The 23,189-nt window shown below is 44.7% G+C and overlaps 1 protein-coding gene across 4 annotated transcripts in view; it reads left to right on the top strand.

Annotated features, from left to right (window-relative positions):
* The window catches only part of LOC138293061 (uncharacterized), a 289,136-nt gene that overhangs the window by 205,128 nt on the left and 60,819 nt on the right, over positions 1–23,189 (top strand). For all 4 annotated transcript variants that reach the window (XM_069232058.1, XM_069232057.1, XM_069232059.1 and 1 more), the window contains 3 exons: positions 1,463–1,529; positions 1,683–1,896; positions 2,517–2,568. In XM_069232058.1, the coding sequence (XP_069088159.1) occupies positions 1,463–1,529; positions 1,683–1,896; positions 2,517–2,568 (333 nt within the window). The remainder of the gene's footprint in view (positions 1–1,462; positions 1,530–1,682; positions 1,897–2,516; positions 2,569–23,189) is intronic.

Genomic DNA, 23,189 nt, shown 5'->3' with positions numbered 1-23,189 from the left:
TTTAACACCGTCCTCCAAAGTTAGAATCAGGCCCTATGTCTCAAGGCTGAAACTCTATCAGGGTGGCCTTCTAGTCATACCAGTGTTTCATTACCTCTTGACTGGCTTCAAGGTTATTTTTGGCCGTTTTCCAAAAGCGGTGCATCTGGTTGCGGAGGGCCAGCATGTAGCTGACCACATCCTGAAGGGGTGCTTTTGGAGATTTCTCCAACCCCTCTTTGACAATGCTGAAGGGTCCCCTGACAGGGTACCCATAGAGAAGCTCAAAGGGACTGAACCCCACTCCCTTCTGGGGTACCTCTCTGCAAGCAAAGAGAAGGCATGGTAAGAGGACATCCCACTTACACCTCAGGGCCTCAGGGAGGCCAGTGATCATGCCTTTCAAAGTCTTGTTGAATCTCTCCACAAGACCATTAAATTGGGGGTGATAGAGTGTGGTGAACTTGTAGGTTACACCACACGCATCCCACATAGACTTCATGTATGCAGACATGAAGTTAGTGCCTCTGTCAGACACTATCTCCTTTGGGAATCCCACACAGGTAAATATCCCCATTAGAGTTCTGGTCACCACCAGTGCAGTTGCTGTGGCCTGCAAATCATGGCTCTGAAGATTGATTCCCTGTAGGAAACTATTCAAAAACAGCAGTAGTATATGTTTGCTCAAAAGCTGAATTCAAGGTACAAGCAGAAAGGTAGGATAACAGCCAAATAGGTGCTACTTTAAGAGACAAAGGAGCTTATTTACTTAGTTTTGGCGGAGGGCGGCACCGCAAGCCTTTTTGCAGTACCGCCCTGCATCAAAACAATAGGGCAGGAATGTGCCATAGCTATAAGATATGGTGCATTTCTATTCTTGTCCCCAGTTCTGCCACATAAATTGCTGCCTAGCACCAGTGCAGGCACCCTTGCACCATGATGCAAGGGTGTCTGCATTGCAGGGAGGATTGTTTGTGTGCAGGGAGGGACGCCTTCCTACACATAAACAATCACTAATGGCATTTTCATCTTTCTAAGTGTGTTGCACAATGCAGCACACATAGAAAGAGGAAAAAAAGGGAAAAGTAATGTTATTTCTCTCCGTTGCGCAACTTTAATGCCACCCCTGAGATAGCGTAAGAATCTGACGTATTCCCAGAATTGTAAACCTGGAAATGCATTGGGTTCCAGGGGTGTTGCGTGCTAACCCACAGCAACACCCATGGAATGCCCTTTTCAAACAGTGTTATGCATGAAAGGGGTCCATATTTACAAGGCGATGAAAACACACGCAAGGTGGCTTTGAGTGGCCTTGAAAATATGGGCTGGCAACCTGCGCCATTAGAGCATTAAAAAAATGACAGTCCGGTGGGGGAGTGTGCCACTTTTGCTTCGTAAATAAATCCTGAAGTATTATGTTGATTGAATCTGGCATATGGTGCAAATATACAACGCTCACTGGTATTTCTGTCTTCTCTTCTAGAGTTATTTGTCCAGAAGGATGCCTAAAACAAGAAGTCACAGTTTGGGGGACTGATGTCTACACAGACGTAAGTTTATTTTGTTGTCCACATCCATCTGATGTGTTGATTTTTTCTTTGCGCCTTGCAGGAAATATGGCACATTAAACAAACATTGGCAGCATGAAGGAGGAAATAAATGTGAAATGTCACATTTCATAACCAATGCTGCTTTTCCATCAGGATTCTTCCATCTGCAGAGCCGCAATCAATGCGGGAAAAGTCAGCAATGCTGGGGGCAGAGTGAGAATGGAGAAGCGTTCGGGACAAAGCAGCTACCAGGAATCCACACGCAATGGAGTAACAACCCGGAGCTATGGTGACTGGACTGGATCTTTCATTTTTACCTCAGCCAGCATTGTCATTCCACCCACAAGCCCTCCTCAACTACCCGAAGGTAACACTGAGCCGCGCAGTGTGTCACTGTTAAGATCTTAACATCTGCCTTTTAACTACTATTATTGCTAATTTAGTTCTGTCTGAAAAGTAACTAAGTAGAGCAGCGCATAGTGATGCATTTGGCCATGAAGCTCTGAAATGCAACTGTAATATATCACAAATAATATTTGCATTTGTTTTTAGGTGAATCTTTGTTGAAGCTGTAAAACTATTTGTGGTCTGAAAAGTGGGACTTGGCAACAATTCTTCAACAGCAACTTTCATATTCTGGGCTGACATCTAAAATTTACTGCAGCACTAGCATGTTCAGGACAGTTTTTGAAAATTTGGGGAATGGAATACATGTGTGTGAAAGCATCCTCTTCTTGAATAATTGGAAACTGTCAATATTCAGGAAACGTGAGCAACAAATAATAGATAGGATGAGAATGAGCTTGGAAAATATTTCGTTTTTCAATGGCAAAGTATTGGTTGTTCCGTGGTTCTCTTTGAAGTACTTCTAGCACTTCAAATTAGAAATGTTCACCAAATTTGGGACATTGTACTCTTAAAAGCTTTGATGAAAGTTGATGTTTTCAGCCAAGCTCACATTGTAGTAAATTTCTTCTTTTTCCTCAGTTCCTGTTCAGTGCACCACCACAGCAAGGCAACTAACTCAAAGTACAGCAGAGTGAGTAAAAATGTGCTGCGCCTTACATTGTACAAAAGCACTACATTACCTATTCGTATTCATTTCTATTTCAGAGTCTATAAAAATCACTTCACATAAATTCATATTTTCGAAAACTAATAGCCTGATTATTTGTGGTGGCTGTCAGACCGCCGCAGTTGTGGCAGTCGGACCGCCACAATACGAGGTTGGCTGGCAGACTCGCCAACCTACTACCATCTCTGCCGGGATCTTCGATCTCGACAGGCTGATGGTGGTGGAGGTTGTGATCAGCCAGGGTGGCGCTGAAGTCAAGGCCGCCCTCCTGATTACGACCTGGTTCTCTGTCAGCCTTTTTAGGGCAGTTTCACCTCCATGAAAAGGCTGGCAGAGAACAGGTGCTGGGTCCACAGTGGGGTCCCTGTACTGCCCATGCACTTGGCATGGGCAGTGCCGGTGTCCCCCTGCCCAGCAACCTCACAAAGCTCACTGTCTGCTGTGCAGGCAGTGAGCATTGCGAGGATGCTGGTGCAGCCTGCAGACGACAACATTGCAGCTGGCGCAATTACGATCCAGTGACAATGCTGCCCCACTTTCCCGCTGGGATGACGGGCAGAATCCTTGATTTCCACCCATCAGTCCAGGGGGAAAGTCGTAATGGGCCTGGCGTGGAGGTAGTCAGTATGGCGGCAGCCTCCCAGTCAGAAGTTCGACGGATGGGTCCTTATGTCCGCCAAATTCTTCAGCAGGCCATTAATGCCCAGACGATGCAGCACTATACCATTATATAGCCAACCTTCACTGGCTAATTACATCATCCTCATTGGAAACAAAACCTTAGAGTGGGTTGCAGTGGACACAAGGTGTACCAGAGGAATATTCTGTGAAGGCCACTATTGCATAACTGATGTGAAACTGAATTTTTGTCCAAAAATGTTACCAGACTTATCAATATCTTAAAATCGTGGTATTGTGCACTATTACTTAGGGTAACTGAAACATCATATGCTGTTGCTTCACCTGACTCACTTTTGGACACCAACTGTACATTTCTGTCATTATGTTAAAACAACCCATTCAGCTTTTAAATGGCATCTGTTAAAGGGTGGCAATACAAAAAAGGAATTTCTTTCTATTTGTGCTGCCATATTAGGTCACAACTCCAAACTCTACTCGTAGTTTGGTTGCATATCTTCTTTGGTATTTATTTTTCAGTAGTAAAGTTTTATATTTGAAACTATTGCAATGCAGCAGTATGTAGTGACTCTTTAAAAGGCAAATCACTGACATAATATTGGACCAAACAATATTTTGGAACAAAAATATTGTGTCAAAAATATCAATTCCAAAACGATCATTTTCCTATACTTCTAATGGTAAGTACAAAAATGTTGTTGGGGGGAGGGGAATTATCATTTTACACTAATATCATTAAAAAACATAAAAAATGATGCGTTTTAATATAAATAGTTTAAAATAGTAAATCTTAAATATTTTAACATTTATCTTTAATATAATATAAATTAAAAAATATATAAATAATTTATAAAACTATGCATGAATAAATACTGACATAAACACAAATATATAAAGAAACTCTCAACTGGAATGACCACGCTCACTTGGACTGCAGGTGTCAGGTGTTTCAGCCGTCATCACAGCCTTGATCACATAACTTTGAACACTGTGTATATACATAAAATAAACAGTGAAGAAAGACTCAACATAATCCCAAACAATTGGTACCATCTTAGAGTGGATAAATAACATATATAATCAGATTGAAATATGCAATGCAATGCATTACAAGTGCAGTAATATTGCATAAGACTACATAAGTATATGAATATATACATCAAATATAGTTGAGATGAGATACAAGAAATTGCAATTTGCAGCAAAAGTTATATTGTGGTAATTCAGTGTATAAAGATCTATTTGCCCAGATGGGCAAATACAGTACTCAAGATTACATTCAGAGGAATCATTTGTGTAACTTCAATTTAAGCATATGTGTAAAACCTACAGGCAGTCGCCAGTAGGTAGTTATATTAATGACCTAATCTCTATAGACTGAGAGTTTTTTGTTCTGACAATAACTTTAGTGCTACTTGACGAATCTTCATGACATTTTTAAAACATATATTCTGCTCAATTCATCTGCTGTCTTAAACGTTTCAGGGAGATCTGTCAAACGGGGGCAGAGAAGAAGGAGTGTCCCAAAATGCATTTTCCTCATTCATTTCTCCAAAGGGATTTTAAACACCACAACATGAACCACTGGATGGAATTACACCAAATTTGGCAGAAAGCTAGCTCTTCGTCCAAAGAGAGTGATTTGTGATTTGGTGTAAATCTGTTCAGATGTTTTTGAGATATTAAAGTTTAGAAAATATAGATATCTTGGCGGATCCTAATGCTCCCATACTGATATCTGAGTGGCTGCCAATACTTCAACAAATAAGTGTTAACAACCGTCTTGTCCCACAAAAAAGATTTTGAAAAAAATATAAGGGGCCAGGGTAGGGTCTGCAAGGCCTAAAAAGCATTTGTTTAAGAAACAAAATCTCAGACAAATCCATTGATGGATCCACTGATGATTCTGAGCTGTTTTTAGAAAAAGGGTGGTCCCCGGCTGTTAGAATTGGGGTCTTTGGTTGGCAGTCAGGTTACACCCTGTCCAAGCAAGGACCCTCACTCTAGTCAGGGTAAGTCACACAGAATCCAAACTATCCTGTGCCCACCCTCTGGTAGCTTGGCTCTGAGCAGTCAGGCTTAAATTAGAAGGCAATGTGTAAAGTATTTGTGCAATAGATCATACAATACCACAATATAACACCACAAAAACACACCACACAGTGTTTAGAAAAATACATAATATTTATCTGGATAAATGCAGGTCAAAACGATTAAAGATGAAATAAGCAAAGGCAGGAATATCACTAAAAGTGATATCAAATGTCTTAGAGTTGAAATATTATTGTAAAAGCAATAAAAAGTGTCTTAAGTTCTCCTAGAAACAACAAGGCCCATATTTATACTTTTTTAGCACCACATTTGCGTCATTTTTTTACGCTAACGCGGTGCAAACTTACAAAATACAATTGTGTTTTGTGAGTTTGCACCGCTTCTGCGTCAAAAAGCGGCGCAAATGCAGCGCTAAAAAAGTATAAATATGGGCCCAAGTGTCTCTTGCAGGGCAAAGTACCTGGTTTGCGTTGAAAATCCTCCCCAGGGACCGCAGAGGAGGAGATGCGTAGAAAACGGTGAGTGTGCGTCGGTTTCGCCCCTCCACAAATGAACTTGCGCTGTTCTTTTTCCACGTGAGGAAGACATTGTGTCGATTTCCGGCACGTGGACTTGCATCCTCTTCGGGTTTGGGGGTTTTCAGACGCTCCGGGGACGATGCATGGAATCCTGGGCTTGCAGAGCGAAATCACAGGGGCTGTTGTGATTCCGGTAGGCGATGCGTGGAATTTTCTTCCGTACGGTAGGCGCTGCGTCGATTCCTCTCAGGAAGTAAGGCGGCGTTGTTCTGAGTCGGCTTGCGTCAATCCAGTAGGGCTGTGCATCGAAGTTCCGGTCGCGTCGCTGGCGCTGCATCGATCTTCTGTCGCGAAGTCAGGCTGTGTCATTCCAGACTTAGCGTGTGGTTCATTTTTCACCGCAAGCAGGCTGTGCGTTGTTCCTGGAAGCCGGTGCAGCAAAATTTCGCCTCAGGGGGATTTTAGCTGCAGGAGAGAAGTCTTTTTGAACCTGAGACTTCAGGGAACAGGAGGCAAACTCTATCCAAGTCCTTGGAGAGCACTTCTGCAGCAAAGCAAGAGAGCAGCAAGTCAGCAGGGCAACAGCAAGACAGCAGTCCTCTTCAGAAAGCAGTCAGGTGAGTCCTTTAGGCAGCCAGGCAGTTCTTCTTGTCAGGGTGCAGGTTCTGATTCAGGTCTCTTCTCCAGGAAGTGTCTGAGGTGGTAGGGCAGAGGCCCTGTTTTTATACCCAAATGTGCATTTGAAGTGGGAGAGACTTCAAAGAGTAGCTTAGAAGTGACCCAGGTCCCCTTTCAGTTCAACCCTGTCTGCCAGGGTCCCAGTAGGGGTTGTGGCAGTCCTTTGTGTGAGAGCAGGCCCTCCACCCTCCCAGCCCAGGAAGACCCATTCAAAATGCCGATGTATGCAAGTAAGGCTGAGTATCCGGTGTTTGGGGTGTGTCTGAGTGAATGCACAAGGCGCTGTCAACTAAACCCAGCCAGACGTGGATTATAAAGCACAGAAAGATTTAAGTGCAGAGAAGTTCTCACTTTCTAAAAGTGGCATTTCTAAAATAGTAATATTAAATCCAACTTCACCAGTCAGCAGGATTTTGTATTGACATTCTGGCCACACTAAATATGACCTTCCTACTCCTTTCAGATCAGCAGCTAGCTCTCAAACAGTGTATGAGGGCAGTCCCAATGTTAGCCTATGAAGGGAGCGGGCCTCACAGTAGTGTAAAAACTAATTTAGGGGTTTTACACTAGCAGGACATGTAAACTACACAGGTACATGTCCTGCCTTTTACCTGCACAGCACCTTGCCTTAGGAGTTACCTAGGGCACACCTTAGAGGTGACTTACATGTAGAAACAGGGGAGTTTTAGGCTTGGCAAGTATGTTCAAATGCCAAGTCGAATTGGCAGTGCAACTGCACACACAGGCCTTGCAATGGCAGGCCTGAGACAAGGTTAAGGGGCTACTGAAGTGGGTAGCACAATCAGTGCTGCAGGCCCACTAGTAGATTTTACTCTACAGGCCCTGGGCACATATAGTGCACTCTACTAGGGACTTATAAGTAAATTAAATAGCCCAATTGGGTGTGTTCCAATGGTACCATGTTTAAAGGGAGAGAACATATGCGCTTTACCACTGGTTAGCAGTGGTAAAGTGTGCAGAGTCTAAAAACCAGCAAAAACTGTATCTTAAAAGTGGAGGGAGGCAGGCAAAAAGTTAGGGGTGACCACCCTAAGGCTGTCAGGTCTAACATAAGCTCTCTTCTTTTATTTTGTCCACGGATGGGCCAGGTCCTGGGGCCAATAGGGGCTTTAAAAAGGAGGACCGTGCACAGGGACCTCCTCCTAGGGATTGTGTTAGCACCAGAGGACCACCACCTCCCTGGGGCAAAACATTAATTTGAAATGGGCGGGGCCCGAATGGCCTCCCACAGAGCTCCAGTGACCAACACCTCCCCAGTGCTAAATGTGATATAAATGTGGGGGGCCCATGCTGTTCCCCCGCAGTGGGACTGAACTAACATAAAGAAGGGAGTCCATCGCAGACCTACGGCACCAGGGACCACCACCTCTCTGGGGCTTAAATGAATGCTATGAGGGGGCCATGCAGCTACCCCACGCCCCGGGGACCACCACCTCCCTGGGGCAAAATTGGTTAATTATACTAAGGGCAGTCTGCATGACCCCCCTGAGAAGCAGGGACCACCACCTCCTCTGGGCTGAAAAAAAAAGTAATGAAGGGGGTCCGTCGCAGACCTCAGGCCCAAGGACCACCACCTCCCCAGGCCTAATTTTTACATTGGATGGGGGCCGTGCGACCTCCATCTTGGAGCCAATAATGGCCATGGGAAAAGCCACCACCCAGGGCCAGCTCCTGCAATATCCAGGGGTGCCAAACACTAGGACATGGCTCTTTGCTGTGACTTGGCGGGAGCGTTGACAGCTCCCACCAATTCACAGCAAACACTCCAGTTCCAGCAAGCGAGAGCTGTCAAACAGCTCTCACTTGCTAGAAGCAGAGGTTTCCTCTTTTTCCCTGCCCACAGAGATGCTGGCAGGGAAACAGAGGAAACAATTGCTTTAACAGACAGAGAGCTGCATGTTTATCAGCTCCCTGTCTGTAACTGGCAATGCCGTCCTTGGCAGGAGGCCATCTGGGACCGCAGGGGCCTTGAGGCTCCCCTGTGGTCCCCAACGATGGTGGGCACTCAGGTGACATGGCCGAGAACCGTTGGATGGGGTCCTTGGAACAAAATTAGCTTGAGGAGAGGGGCCGTGCATCAACCTTCCCCCCCCCAATTTTTTTTTAAGGCCGACCCTTGGGGATCAGGGCCTTGGGGCCAAATTCAACCAGGGAGAATGAGCCACGTGACCCCCCTCCTCCATTTAATAAAGGTGAGCCTTAGGGGATGGGGACAGGTGCTGTAAACGGCAGGGGGTGGGTATCCACATGCCCCCCCCCCCAGGCAAGGGATAAGAAATAACTCACTCATCACGGTCAGATAGAGATTGCGGTTCAATAAATCAATGATGCATTCACCTCCATGAAGGATTTCAGATCATTTTCAATATGGAATCCCAAAGCAAACAAACTTGCTTTGCTTTCACCAATCACATGAGTTAGGATCATTTGTCATTTCCAGAAGTGGAGCTTCAACTGGGGCACCTGCCACATTTATATTGTAAGTGCTTGTTGAGGTTTGAATTTCTGTGAAATTAGTATTATGGCCAGAACAGAAGCTCACCTGCTCATTAATCCAACAAGAGTCCACAGTTTTGCACAAAATGTCTACTAAACTGAAGTACTTTCTACTGGTTAGTTACTAAGTACTACCTCATTGAGTAGAAGTCCAGTATATTTTATACACTACAGCTGCATAATGTACCACGAGCAATGTCACTAGTGACCTTGTGTGCATTTGGCAATGTGATTGTTCCTCGTGTGTCTTTCTCCAGAATTCTGTGATAAGATGAATCCTGCTATAAAGAGGCCAACAAGACGGCAAAGATGCCCAAGTGGATCCCCTTCCCCAATGCGTTTCTTGACAATTTTGATGATACTTAATGATGAGGAATATAAGGACATCTCCAAAAAACAAAGAAGGACTTACTTCATATGGCTAAGAAGAAGGACTCTTTTTTAGTATAGATTTACATCTTTGTAGTCTTGTTAGCCTCTCTATAGGAAGATTCACGTTATCACAGAATTCTAGAGACATAGTCAAAAGGAATAATCATGTTGCCAAAATGCACACAAGGTCACTGGTGATAGTTCCTAGTGCTCCATTACACAGCTGTAGTATAGAATAGGTACTGGACATTTACCCAAGGGGGCAGAAAGAACTCCTATTGGGTAGACTTTTTTACACACTCACACAGACACTCACAGACACACAAACACCCACTCACAGAATCACTCAGACACTCATGCATCCATTCACAGACCTACTCAGAAACTCACACACTCACTCACAGACCCACTCAGACACTCACACACCCACTCACAGACCTACTTACACACTCACAGACCTACTCACAGACCCACTTAGACACTCATGTACCCACTCACAGACCCACTCAGACTCTCACTCATACACTCACAGACCCACACAGACACTTACACACCCACTGACAGAGACACTCTCACAGTTATTGTCACACCTAGAGACACCCTTTTATACCAACTCTCACACTCAGAGGGACAGGCCCTGCGGCCAACTCCCGCCGCACATGCCTAAAGGCCATGCACAGTGTGTGGTTGCATAGTTAGAGGGTTGGCCACAGGGACTGGCCACAGGCCAAAGGCCGTGCACAGCAGTGGTTGGATGAACGTATAGTAATGAAATTAACTTTACATTTAAAAACACATAGAAATTCAATGAAAAAAACAAAGGTTACAGGGACACTATAGTTAGGAAATAGAATTTAAAAAACATAGAAATTCACTTAAAAACAAAAGGTTACAGGGACGTTATAGTTAAGTTTTGAATTTACTTGCACAAAACCAGAGAAATTCAGCAGTTATAGTTTGTTATTTCAAGTAACTATAACTCGCGATGTAAGGTAACTATAACCAGTGCCCTTGCCATGTACTGCTAATTACCCCAGATAGTATTGGATTATAGATATTACAGCACTCATGACCACTTTCATAATGTCAAAAAAATATATAATTGGAACATTAGAAGTCAAAATATTGAAGAAAAAACTGTGCATGGCGGGGCACAAGTTATAGTTATCTTACGCCATGAGTTGTAGTTATTTGCCATAACCATAAATTTAACTGCTAAATTTCTCTGGTTTTGAGCGATTAAATTCAGAACCTAACTATGACGTCTCACCAACCTTTGTTTTTTTCAAGTGAATGTATATATATATATATATATATATATATATATATATATATATATATATATACACTTGTAATGTACCACTAGTATTGAAAATCTATATTTTACATTACATCAGTTTTATCTCTCTCTCTCTCTCTCTATATATATATACATATATATATATATATATATATATATATATATATATATATATAATATATGTATATATATATCCACTACTCCTTCCCCCCCACCAAAGAAACATGCACTCCCAGGAAATAAATCCAAAGTTGATCTTTGCTCAAGTGTCATTTATTGTGGTGGTATCTTAAGTGAAAAATCACCAGTACGTTTATGCAACCTTTCCGCATTGATCATGGGTGAGCAATGGAACCAGCACCATTTTAATACGTTATCCAAACAATTCCATGACAACAAAAGCGATGTAAAAAACGGACTGATGGTGAATGTGCAAGAACAAAAAAAATATCTCTGCTGTCTTGTAGAGGTTTCAAATGGCATATTCAGTTTGTAGAAATACATCATATGTAATCTTCCAAAGATCAATCAGTAGGTATCACCCTTTATAAAGGATGTTTCAAATGCCTTATTCAATTAAAAGGAGATTCCTATTACAACATTAAACCTGTGATCATCAATCTCATTGCTACCAAATAACACTAAGGGGGTCATTACAACCCTGGCGGTATAAGACCGCCAGGGCTGAAATGACGGAAGCACCGCCAACAGGCTGGGACATACCCCATTTTTATGATTTTTTGTGCTTTCAGCCTCATTCCAGTCAGTGACAGAAATGGGCATGAAACCAACGCTGGATCTCAGTAACCGCAACATTTCTGAAAAGTAGATACAATTCTGAATTCAGCAAGGGGTAATTTGTGTAGATCCTACAAGGGTTTCCTACAGAAAACAACAACTGAAAAAGACAAATATTGAAATTGAGGTGAAAAAAACATCAATTTTTCTCTACCTTTTACTCTGTAACTTTTTCCTGCAATGTCAGATTCTCGAAAGTAATATACTGTTACGTCTGCTGGACTCTTCTGGTTGCGGGGATATATAGGGCTTGTAAGTTCATCAAGAACTCTAGGTACCCAGAGCCAATAAATGACCTGCACCCTGCAGTGGGTTTTCATTCTATACCGGGTATACAGCAATTCATTTGCTGAAATATAAAGAGTAAAAAATAGCTATCAAGAAAACCTTTGTATTTCCAAAATGGGCACAAGATAAGGTGTTGAGAAGCAGTGGTTATTTGCACATCTCTGAATTCCGGGGTGCCCATACTAGCATGTGAATTACAGGTCATTTCTCAAATAGACGTCTTTTTTACACACTGTCTTACATTTGGAAGGGAAAAATGTAGAGAAAGACAAGGGGCAAAAACACTTGTTTTGCTATTCTATGTTCCCGGAAGTCTCCCGATAAAAATGATACCTCACTTGTGTGGGTAGACCTAGCGCCCGCGACAGGATATGCCCCAAAACACAACGTGGACACATCACAGAAAACAGAGCTGTTTTTTGCAAAGTGCCTACCTGTAGATTTTGGCCTCTACCTCAGCCGGCACCTAGGGAAACCTACTAAACCTGTGCATTTTTGAAAACTAGAGACCTAGGGGAATCCAATATGGGGTGACTTGTGGGGTTCTGACCAGGTTCTGTTACCCAGAATCCTTTGCAAACCTCAAAATTTGGCTAAAAAAACACATCCTCCTCACATTTTGGTTACAGAAAGTTCTGGAATCTGAGAGGAGCCACAAATTTCCTTCCACCCAGTGTTCCCCCAAGTCTCCCGATAAAAATGATACCTCACTTGTGTGGGTAGGCCTAGCGCCCGAGACAGGATATGCCCCAAAACACAATGTGGACACATCACAGAAAACAGAGCTGTTTTTTGCAAAGTGCCTACCTGTAGATTTGGCCTCTAGCTCAGCCGGCACCTAGGAAAACCTACCAAACCTGTGCATTTTTGAAAACTAGAGACCTAGGAGAATCCAAGATGGGGTGACTTGTGGGGCTCTGACCAGGTTCTGTTACCCAGAATCCTTTGCAAACCTCAAAATTTGGCTAAAAAAAAATATTTTCCTCACATTTCGGTGACAGATAATTCTGGAATCTGAGAGGAGCCACAAATTTCCCTCCACCCAGCGTTCCCCCAAGTCTCCCGATAAAAATGGTACCTCACTTGTGTGGGTAGGCCTTGCTCCCGCGACAGGATATGCCCCAAAACACAACGTGGACACATCACAGAAAACAGAGCTGTTTTTTGCAAAGTACCTACGTGTAGATTTTGGCCTCTAGCTCAGCCGGCACCTAGGGAAACCTACCAAACCTGTGCATTTTTTAAAACTAGAGACCTAGGGGAATCCAAGATGGGGTGACTTGTGGGGCTCTGACCAGGTTCTGTTACCCAGAATCCTTTGCAAACCTCAAAATGTGGCTAAAAAAACACATGTTCCTCACATTTCTGTGACATAAAGTTCTGGAATCTGAGAGGAGGCACAAATTTCCTTCCACCCAGCGTTCCCCCAAGTCTCCCGATAAAAATTATACCCCACTTGTGTGGGTAGGCCTAGCGCCCGCGACAGGAAACGCCCCAAAACACAACGTGGACACATCCCATTTTTTGAAAGAAAACAGAGGTGTTTTTTGTAAAGTGCCCACCTGTAGATTTTGGCCTCTAGCTCAGCCAGCACCTAGGGAAACCTACCAAAGCTGTGCATTTTTGAAAACTAGAGACCTAGGGGAATCAAAGATGGGGTGACTTGTGGGGTTCTGACCAGGTTCTGTTACCCAGAATCCTTTGCAAACCTCAAAATTTGGCTAAAAAAACACATTTTCCACACATTTCGGTGACAGAAAGTTCTGGAATCTGAGAGGAGCCACAAATTTCCTTCCACCCAGCGCTCCCCCAAGTCTCCCGATAAACATTATACCTCACTTGTGTGGGTAGGCCTAGCGCCCGCGACAGGAAACGCCCCAAAACACAACGTGGACACATCACATTTTTTTAAAGAAAACAGAGGTGTTTTTTGCAAAGTGCCTACCTGTAGATTTTGGCCTATAGCTCAGCCGGCACCTAGGGGAACCTACCAAACCTGTGCATTTTTGAAAACTAGAGACCTAGGGGAATCAAAGATGGGGTGACTTGTGGGGCTCTGACCAGGTTCTGTTACCCAGAATCCTTTGCAAACCTCAAAATGTGGCTAAAAAAACACATGTTCCTCACATTTCTGTGACAGAAAGTTCTGGAATCTGAGAGGAGGCACAAATTTCCTTCCACCCAGCGTTACCCCAAGTCTCCCGATAAAAATGATACCTTACTTGTGTGGGTAGTCCTAGCGCCAACGACAGGAAATGTCCCAAAACACAAAGTAGGCACATCCCATTTTTTGACAAAAACAGAGCTGTTTTTTGCAAAGTGCCTACCTGTAGATTTTGGCCTCTAGTTCAGCCGGCACCTAGGGAAACCTACCAAACCTGTGCATTTTTGAAAACTAGAGACCTAGGGGAATCCAAGATGGGGTGACTTGTGGGGTTCTGACCAGGTTCTGTTACCCAGAATCCTTTGCAAACCTCAAAATTTGGCTAAAAAACAAATTTTCCTCACATTTCGGTGACAGAAAGTTCTGGAATCTGAGAGGAGCCGCAAATTTCCTTGCACCCAGTGTCCCCCCATGTCTCCCGATAAAAATTATACCTCACTTGTGTGGGTAGGCCTAGCGCCCGCGAGAGGAAATGCCCCAAAACACAACGTGGACACATTTCATTTTTTGAAAGAAAACAGAGGTGTTTTTTGCAAAGTGCCTACCTGTAGATTTTGGCCTCTAGCTCAGCCGGCACCTAGGGAAACCTACCAAAGCTGTGCGTTTTTGAAAACTAGAGACCCAGGGAAATCCAAGATGGGGTGACTTGTGGGGCTCTGACCAGGTTCTGTTACCCAGAATCCTTTGCAAACCTCAAAATTTGACTAAAAAAACATATTTCCCTCACATTTCGGTGACAGAAAGTTCTGGAATCTGAGAGGAGCCAGAAATTTCCTTCCACCCATCGTTCCCCCAAGTCTCCCGATAAAAATGGTACCTCACTAGTGTGGGTAGGCCTATCGCCCGCAACCGGATATGCCCCAAAACACAACGTGGACACATCACAGAAAACAGAGCTGTTTTTTGCAAAGTGCCTACCTGTAGATTTTGGCCTCTAGCTCAGCCGGCACCTAGGGAAACCTACCAAACCTGTGCAATTTTTAAAACTAGAGACCTAGGGGAATCAAAGATGGGGTGACTTGTGGGGTTCTGACCAGGTTCTGTTACCCAGAATCCTTTGCAAACCTCAAAATTTGGCTAAAAAAACAAATTTTCCTCACATTTCGGTGACAGAAAGTTCTGGAATCTGAGAGGAGCCACAAATTTCCTTCCACCCAGCGTTCCCCCAAGTCTCCCGATAAAAATGATACCTCACTTGTGTGGGTAGGCCTAGCGCCCGCGACAGGAAACGCCCCAAAACACAACGTGGACACATCCCATTTTTTGAACGAAAACAGAGGTGTTTTTTGCAAAGTGCCTACCTGTAGATTTTGGCCTCTAGCTCAGCCGGCACCTAGGGAAACCTACCAAAGCTGTGCATTTTTGAAAACTAGAGACCTAGGGGAATTCAAGATGGGGTGACTTGTGGGGTTCTGACCAGGTTCTGTTACCCAGAATCCTTTGCAAACCTCAAAATTTGGCTAAAAAAACAAATTTTCCTCACATTTCGGTGACAGAAAGTTCTGGAATCTGAGAGGAGCCACAAATTTCCTTCCACCCAGCGTTCCCCCAAGTCTCCCGATAAAAATGGTACCTCACTTGTGTGGGTAGGCCTAGCGCCCGCGACAGGATATGCCCCAAAACACAACGTGGACACATCACAGAAAACAGAGCTGTTTTTTGCAAAGTGCCTACCTGTAGGTTTTGGCCTCTAGCTCAGCCGGCACCTAGGGAAACCTACCAAACCTGTGCATTTTTGAAAACTAGAGACCTAGGGGAATCCAAGATGGGGTGACTTGTGGGGTTCTGACCAGGTTCTGTTACCCAGAATCCTTTGCAAACCTCAAAATTTGGCTAAAAAAACACATTCTCCTCACATTTCGGTGACAGAAAGTTCTGGAATCTGAGAGGAGCCACAAATTTCCTTCCACCCAGCGTTCCCCCAAGTCTCCCGATAAAAATGATACCTCACTTGTGTGGGTAGGCCTAGCGCCCGCGACAGGAAATGCCCCAAAACACAACGTGGACACATCCCATTTTTTGAAAGAAAACAGAGGTGTTTTTTGCAAAGTGCCTACCTGTAGATTTTGGCCTCTAGCTCATCCGGCACCTAGGGAAACCTACCAAAGCTGTGCATTTTTTAAAACTAGAGACCTAGGGGAATCCAAGATGGGGTGACTTGTGGGGCTCTGACCAGGTTCTGTTACCCAGAATCCTTTGCAAACCTCAAAATTTGGCTAAAAAAACACATGTTCCTCAAATTATGGTGACAGAAAGTTCTGGAATCTGAGAGGAGCCACAAATTTCCTTCCATCCAGTGTTCCCACAAGTCTCCCGATAAAAATGGTACCTCACTTGTGTGGGTAGGCCCAGCGCCCGCAACAGGAAATGGCCCAAAACACAACGTGGACACATCACATTTTTTCATAGAAAACAGTGCCTACCTGTGGATTTTGGCCTCTAGCTCAGCCGGCACCTAGGGAAACCTACCAATCCTGTGCATTTTTTAAAACTAGAGACCTAGGGGAATCCAAGATGGGGTGACTTGTGGGGCTCTGACCAGGTTCTGTTACCCAGAATCCTTTGCAAACCTCAAAATTTGGCTAAAAAAAAATATTTTCCTCACATTTCGGTGACAGATAATTCTGGAATCTGAGAGGAGCCACAAATTTCCCTCCACCCAGCGTTCCCCCAAGTCTCCCGATAAAAATGATACCTCACTTGTGTGGGTAGGCCTAGCGCCCGCGACAGGATATGCCCCAAAACACAACGTGGACACATCCCATTTTCTTAAAGAAAACAGAGGTGTTTTTTGCAAAGTGCCTACCTGTAGATTTTGGCCTCTAGCTCATCCGGCACCTAGGGAAACCTACCAAAGCTGTGCATTTTTTAAAACTAGAGACCTAGGGGAATCCAAGATGGGGTGACTTGTGGGGCTCTGACTAGGTTCTGTTACCCAGAATCCTTTGCAAACCTCAAAATTTGGCTAAAAAAACACATGTTCCTCAAATTATGGTGACAGAAAGTTCTGGAATCTGAGAGGAGCCACAAATTTCCTTCCATCCAGTGTTCCCACAAGTCTCCCGATAAAAATGGTACCTCACTTGTGTGGGTAGGCCCAGCGCCCGCAACAGGAAATGGCCCAAAACACAACGTGGACACATCACATTTTTTCATAGAAAACAGTGCCTACCTGTGGATTTTGGCCTCTAGCTCAGCCGGCACCTAGGGAAACCTACCAATCCTGTGCATTTTTTAAAACTAGAGACCTAGGGGAATCCAAGATGGGGTGACTTGTGGGGCTCTGACCAGGTTCTGTTACCCAGAATCCTTTGCAAACCTCAAAATTTGGCTAAAAAAAAATATTTTCCTCACATTTCGGTGACAGATAATTCTGGAATCTGAGAGGAGCCACAAATTTCCCTCCACCCAGCGTTCCCCCAAGTCTCCCGATAAAAATGATACCTCACTTGTGTGGGTAGGCCTAGCGCCCGCGACAGGATATGCCCCAAAACACAACGTGGACACATCCCATTTTCTTAAAGAAAACAGAGGTGTTTTTTGCAAAGTGCCTACCTGTAGATTTTGGCCTCTAGCTCAGCCGGCACCTAGGGAAACCTACCAAAGCTGTGCATTTTTGAAAACTAGAGACCTAGGGGAATCAAAGATGGGGTGACTTGTGGGGTTCTGACCAGGTTCTGTTACCCAGAATCCTTTGCAAACCTCAAAATTTGGCTAAAAAAACACATTTTCCACACATTTCGGTGACAGAAAGTTCTGGAATCTGAGAGGAGCCACAAATTTCCTTCCACCCAGCGCTCCCCCAAGTCTCCCGATAAACATTATACCTCACTTGTGTGGGTAGGCCTAGCGCCCGCGACAGTAAACGCCCCAAAACACAACGTGGACACATCACATTTTTTTAAAGAAAACAGAGGAGTTTTTTGCAAAGTGCCTACCTGTAGATTTTGGCCTATAGCTCAGCCGGCACCTAGGGGAACCTACCAAACCTGTGCATTTTTGAAAACTAGAGACCTAGGGGAATCAAAGATGGGGTGACTTGTGGGGCTCTGACCAGGTTCTGTTACCCAGAATCCTTTGCAAACCTCAAAATGTGGCTAAAAAAACACATGTTCCTCACATTTCGGTGACATAAAGTTCTGGAATCTGAGAGGAGGCACAAATTTCCTTCCACCCAGCGTTCCCCCAAGTCTCCCGATAAAAATTATACCCCACTTGTGTGGGTAGGCCTAGCGCCCGCGACAGGAAACGCCCCAAAACACAACGTGGACACATCCCATTTTTTGAAAGAAAACAGAGGTGTTTTTTGCAAAGTGCCTAACTGTAGATTTTGGCCTCTAGCTCAGCCGGCACCTAGGGAAACCTACCAAAGCTGTGCATTTTTGAAAACTAGAGACCTAGGGGAATCCAAGATGGGGTGAATTGTGGGGCTCTGACCAGGTTCTGTTTCCCAGAATCCTTTGCAAACCTCAAAATTTGGCTAAAAAAACATATTTTCCTCACATTTAGGTGACAGAAAGTTCTGGAATCTGAGAGGAGCCACAAATTTCCTTCCACCCAGCGTTCCCCCAAGTCTCCCGATAAAAATGATACCTCACTTCTGTGGGTAGGCCTAGCGCCCGCGACAGAAAAACGCCCCAAAACACAACGTGGACACATTTCATTTTTTGAAAGAAAACAGAGGTGTTTTTTGCAAAGTGCCTACCTGTAGATTTTGGCCTCTAGCTCAGCCGGCACCTAGGGAAACCTACCAAAGCTGTGCATTTTTGAAAACTAGAGACCCAGGGAAATCCAAGATGGGGTGACTTGTGGGGCTCTGACCAGGTTCTGTTACCCAGAATCCTTTGCAAACCTCAAAATGTGGCTAAAAAAACATATTTTCCTCACATTTCGGTGACAGAAAGTTCTGGAATCTGAGAGGAGCCACAAATTTCCTTCCACCCATCGTTCCCCCAAGTCTCCCGATAAAAATGGTACCTCACTTGTGTGGGTAGGCCTAGCGCCCGCGACAGGATATGCCCCAAAACACAACGTGGACACATCACAGAAAACAGAGGTGTTTTTTGCAAAGTGCCTACCTGTAGATTTTGGCCTCTAGCTCAGCCGGCACCTAGGGAAACCTACCAAAGCTGTGCATTTTTTAAAACTAGAGACCCAGGGAAATCAAAGATGGGGTGACTTGTGGGGTTCTGACCAGGTTCTGTTACCCAGAATCCTTTGCAAACCTCAAAATTTGGCTAAAAAAACATATTTTCCACACATTTAGGTGACAGAAAGTTCTGGAATCTGAGAGGAGCCACAAATTTCCTTCCACCCAGCGTTCCCCCACGTCTCCCGATAAAAATGATACCTCACTTGTGTGGGTAGGCCTAGCGCCCGCGACAGGAAACGCCCCAAAACACAACGTGGACACATCCCATTTTTTTAAAGAAAACAGAGGTGTTTTTTGCAAAGTGCCTACCTGTAGATTTTGGCCTCTAGCTCAGCCGGCACCTAGGGAAACCTACCAAAGCTGTGCATTTTTGAAAACTAGAGACCTAGGGGAATCAAAGATGGGGTGACTTGTGGGGTTCTGACCAGGTTCTGTTACCCAGAATCCTTTGCAAACCTCAAAATTTGGCTAAAAAAACACATTTTCCACACATTTCGGTGACAGAAAGTTCTGGAATCTGAGAGGAGCCACAAATTTCCTTCCACCCAGCGCTCCCCCAAGTCTCCCGATAAACATTATACCTCACTTGTGTGGGTAGGCCTAGCGCCCGCGACAGGAAACGCCCCAAAACACAACGTGGACACATCACATTTTTTTAAAGAAAACAGAGGTGTTTTTTGCAAAGTGCCTACCTGTAGATTTTGGCCTATAGCTCAGCCGGCACCTAGGGGAACCTACCAAACCTGTGCATTTTTGAAAACTAGAGACCTAGGGGAATCAAAGATGGGGTGACTTGTGGGGCTCTGACCAGGTTCTGTTACCCAGAATCCTTTGCAAACCTCAAAATGTGGCTAAAAAAACACATGTGCCTCACATTTCTGTGACAGAAAGTTCTGGAATCTGAGAGGAGGCACAAATTTCCTTCCACCCAGCGTTCCCCCAAGTCTCCCGATAAAAATGATACCTTACTTGTGTGGGTAGTCCTAGCGCCCACGACAGGAAATGTCCCAAAACACAAAGTAGGCACATCCCATTTTTTGACAAAAACAGAGCTGTTTTTTGCAAAGTGCCTACCTGTAGATTTTGGCCTCTAGTTCAGCCGGCACCTAAGAAACCTACCAAACCTGTGCATTTTTGAAAACTAGAGACCTAGGGGAATCCAAGATGGGGTGACTTGTGGGGTTCTGACCAGGTTCTGTTACCCAGAATCCTTTGCAAACCTCAACATTTGGCTAAAAAACAAATTTTCCTCACATTTCGGTGACAGAAAGTTCTGGAATCTGAGAGGAGCCGCAAATTTCCTTGCACCCAGTGTCCCCCCATGTCTCCCGATAAAAATTATACCTCACTTGTGTGGGTAGGCCTAGCGCCCGCGAGAGGAAATGCCCCAAAACACAACGTGGACACATTTCATTTTTTGAAAGAAAACAGAGGTGTTTTTTGCAAAGTGCCTACCTGTAGATTTTGGCCTCTAGCTCAGCCGGCACCTAGGGAAACCTACCAAAGCTGTGCGTTTTTGAAAACTAGAGACCCAGGGAAATCCAAGATGGGGTGACTTGTGGGGCTCTGACCAGGTTCTGTTACCCAGAATCCTTTGCAAACCTCAAAATTTGGCTAAAAAAACATATTTCCCTCACATTTCGGTGACAGAAAGTTCTGGAATCTGAGAGGAGCCAGAAATTTCCTTCCACCCATCGTTCCCCCAAGTCTCCCGATAAAAATGGTACCTCACTAGTGTGGGTAGGCCTATCGCCCGCGACCGGATATGCCCCAAAACACAACGTGGACACATCACAGAAAACAGAGCTGTTTTTTGCAAAGTGCCTACCTGTAGATTTTGGCCTCTAGCTCAGCCGGCACCTAGGGAAACCTACCAAACCTGTGCATTTTTTAAAACTAGAGACCTAGGGGAATCAAAGATGGGGTGACTTGTGGGGTTCTGACCAGGTTCTGTTACCCAGAATCCTTTGCAAACCTCAAAATTTGGCTAAAAAAACAAATTTTCCTCACATTTCGGTGACAGAAAGTTCTGGAATCTGAGAGGAGCCACAAATTTCCTTCCACCCAGCGTTCCCCCAAGTCTCCCGATAAAAATGATACCTCACTTGTGTGGGTAGGCCTAGCGCCCGCGACAGGAAACGCCCCAAAACACAACGTGGACACATCCCATTTTTTGAACGAAAACAGAGGTGTTTTTTGCAAAGTGCCTACCTGTAGATTTTGGCCTCTAGCTCAGCCGGCACCTAGGGAAACCTACCAAAGCTGTGCATTTTTGAAAACTAGAGACCTAGGGAAATTCAAGATGGGGTGACTTGTGGGGTTCTGACCAGGTTCTGTTACCCAGAATCCTTTGCAAACCTCAAAATTTGGCTAAAAAAACAAATTTTCCTCACATTTCGGTGACAGAAAGTTCTGGAATCTGAGAGGAGCCACAAATTTCCTTCCACCCAGCGTTCCCCCAAGTCTCCCGATAAAAATGGTACCTCACTTGTGTGGGTAGGCCTAGCGCCCGCGACAGGATATGCCCCAAAACACAACGTGGACACATCACAGAAAACAGAGCTGTTTTTTGCAAAGTGCCTACCTGTAGGTTTTGGCCTCTAGCTCAGCCGGCACCTAGGGAAACCTACCAAACCTGTGCATTTTTGAAAACTAGAGACCTAGGGGAATCCAAGATGGGGTGACTTGTGGGGTTCTGACCAGGTTCTGTTACCCAGAATCCTTTGCAAACCTCAAAATTTGGCTAAAAAAACACATTCTCCTCACATTTCGGTGACAGAAAGTTCTGGAATCTGAGAGGAGCCACAAATTTCCTTCCACCCAGCGTTCCCCCAAGTCTCCCGATAAAAATGATACCTCACTTGTGTGGGTAGGCCTAGCGCCCGCGACAGGAAATGCCCCAAAACACAACGTGGACACATCCCATTTTTTGAAAGAAAACAGAGGTGTTTTTTGCAAAGTGCCTACCTGTAGATTTTGGCCTCTAGCTCAGCCGGCACCTAGGGAAACCTACCAAAGCTGTGCATTTTTGAAAACTAGAGACCTAGGGGAATCCAAGATGGGGTGACTTGTGGGGCTCTGACCAGGTTCTGTTACCCAGAATCCTTTGCAAACCTCAAAATTTTGCTAAAAAAACACATGTTCCTCAAATTATGGTGACAGAAAGTTCTGGAATCTGAGAGGAGCCACAAATTTCCTTCCATCCAGTGTTCCCACAAGTTTCCCGATAAAAATGGTACCTCACTTGTGTGGGTAGGCCCAGCGCCCGCAACAGGAAATGGCCCAAAACACAACGTGGACACATCACATTTTTTCATAGAAAACAGTGCCTACCTGTGGATTTTGGCCTCTAGCTCAGCCGGCACCTAGGGAAACCTACCAATCCTGTGCGTTTTTTAAAACTAGAGACCCAGGGAAATCCAAGATGGGGTGACTTGTGGGGCTCTGACCAGGTTCTGTTACCCAGAATCCTTTGCAAACCTCAAAATTTGGCTAAAAAAACATATTTCCCTCACATTTCGGTGACAGAAAGTTCTGGAATCTGAGAGGAGCCAGAAATTTCCTTCCACCCATCGTTCCCCCAAGTCTCCCGATAAAAATGGTACCTCACTAGTGTGGGTAGGCCTATCGCCCGCGACCGGATATGCCCCAAAACACAACGTGGACACATCACAGAAAACAGAGCTGTTTTTTGCAAAGTGCCTACCTGTAGATTTTGGCCTCTAGCTCAGCCGGCACCTAGGGAAACCTACCAAACCTGTGCATTTTTTAAAACTAGAGACCTAGGGGAATCAAAGATGGGGTGACTTGTGGGGTTCTGACCAGGTTCTGTTACCCAGAATCCTTTGCAAACCTCAAAATTTGGCTAAAAAAACAAATTTTCCTCACATTTCGGTGACAGAAAGTTCTGGAATCTGAGAGGAGCCACAAATTTCCTTCCACCCAGCGTTCCCCCAAGTCTCCCGATAAAAATGATACCTCACTTGTGTGGGTAGGCCTAGCGCCCGCGACAGGAAACGCCCCAAAACACAACGTGGACACATCCCATTTTTTGAACGAAAACAGAGGTGTTTTTTGCAAAGTGCCTACCTGTAGATTTTGGCCTCT

This window comes from Pleurodeles waltl, chromosome 4_2, assembly GCF_031143425.1.
Source record: "Pleurodeles waltl isolate 20211129_DDA chromosome 4_2, aPleWal1.hap1.20221129, whole genome shotgun sequence".
In the NCBI taxonomy this organism is placed as follows: Eukaryota; Metazoa; Chordata; class Amphibia; order Caudata; family Salamandridae; genus Pleurodeles; species Pleurodeles waltl.
The sequence above is the reverse complement of the archived record's forward strand: the minus strand, read 5'-3'. Positions and strand labels throughout refer to the sequence as shown.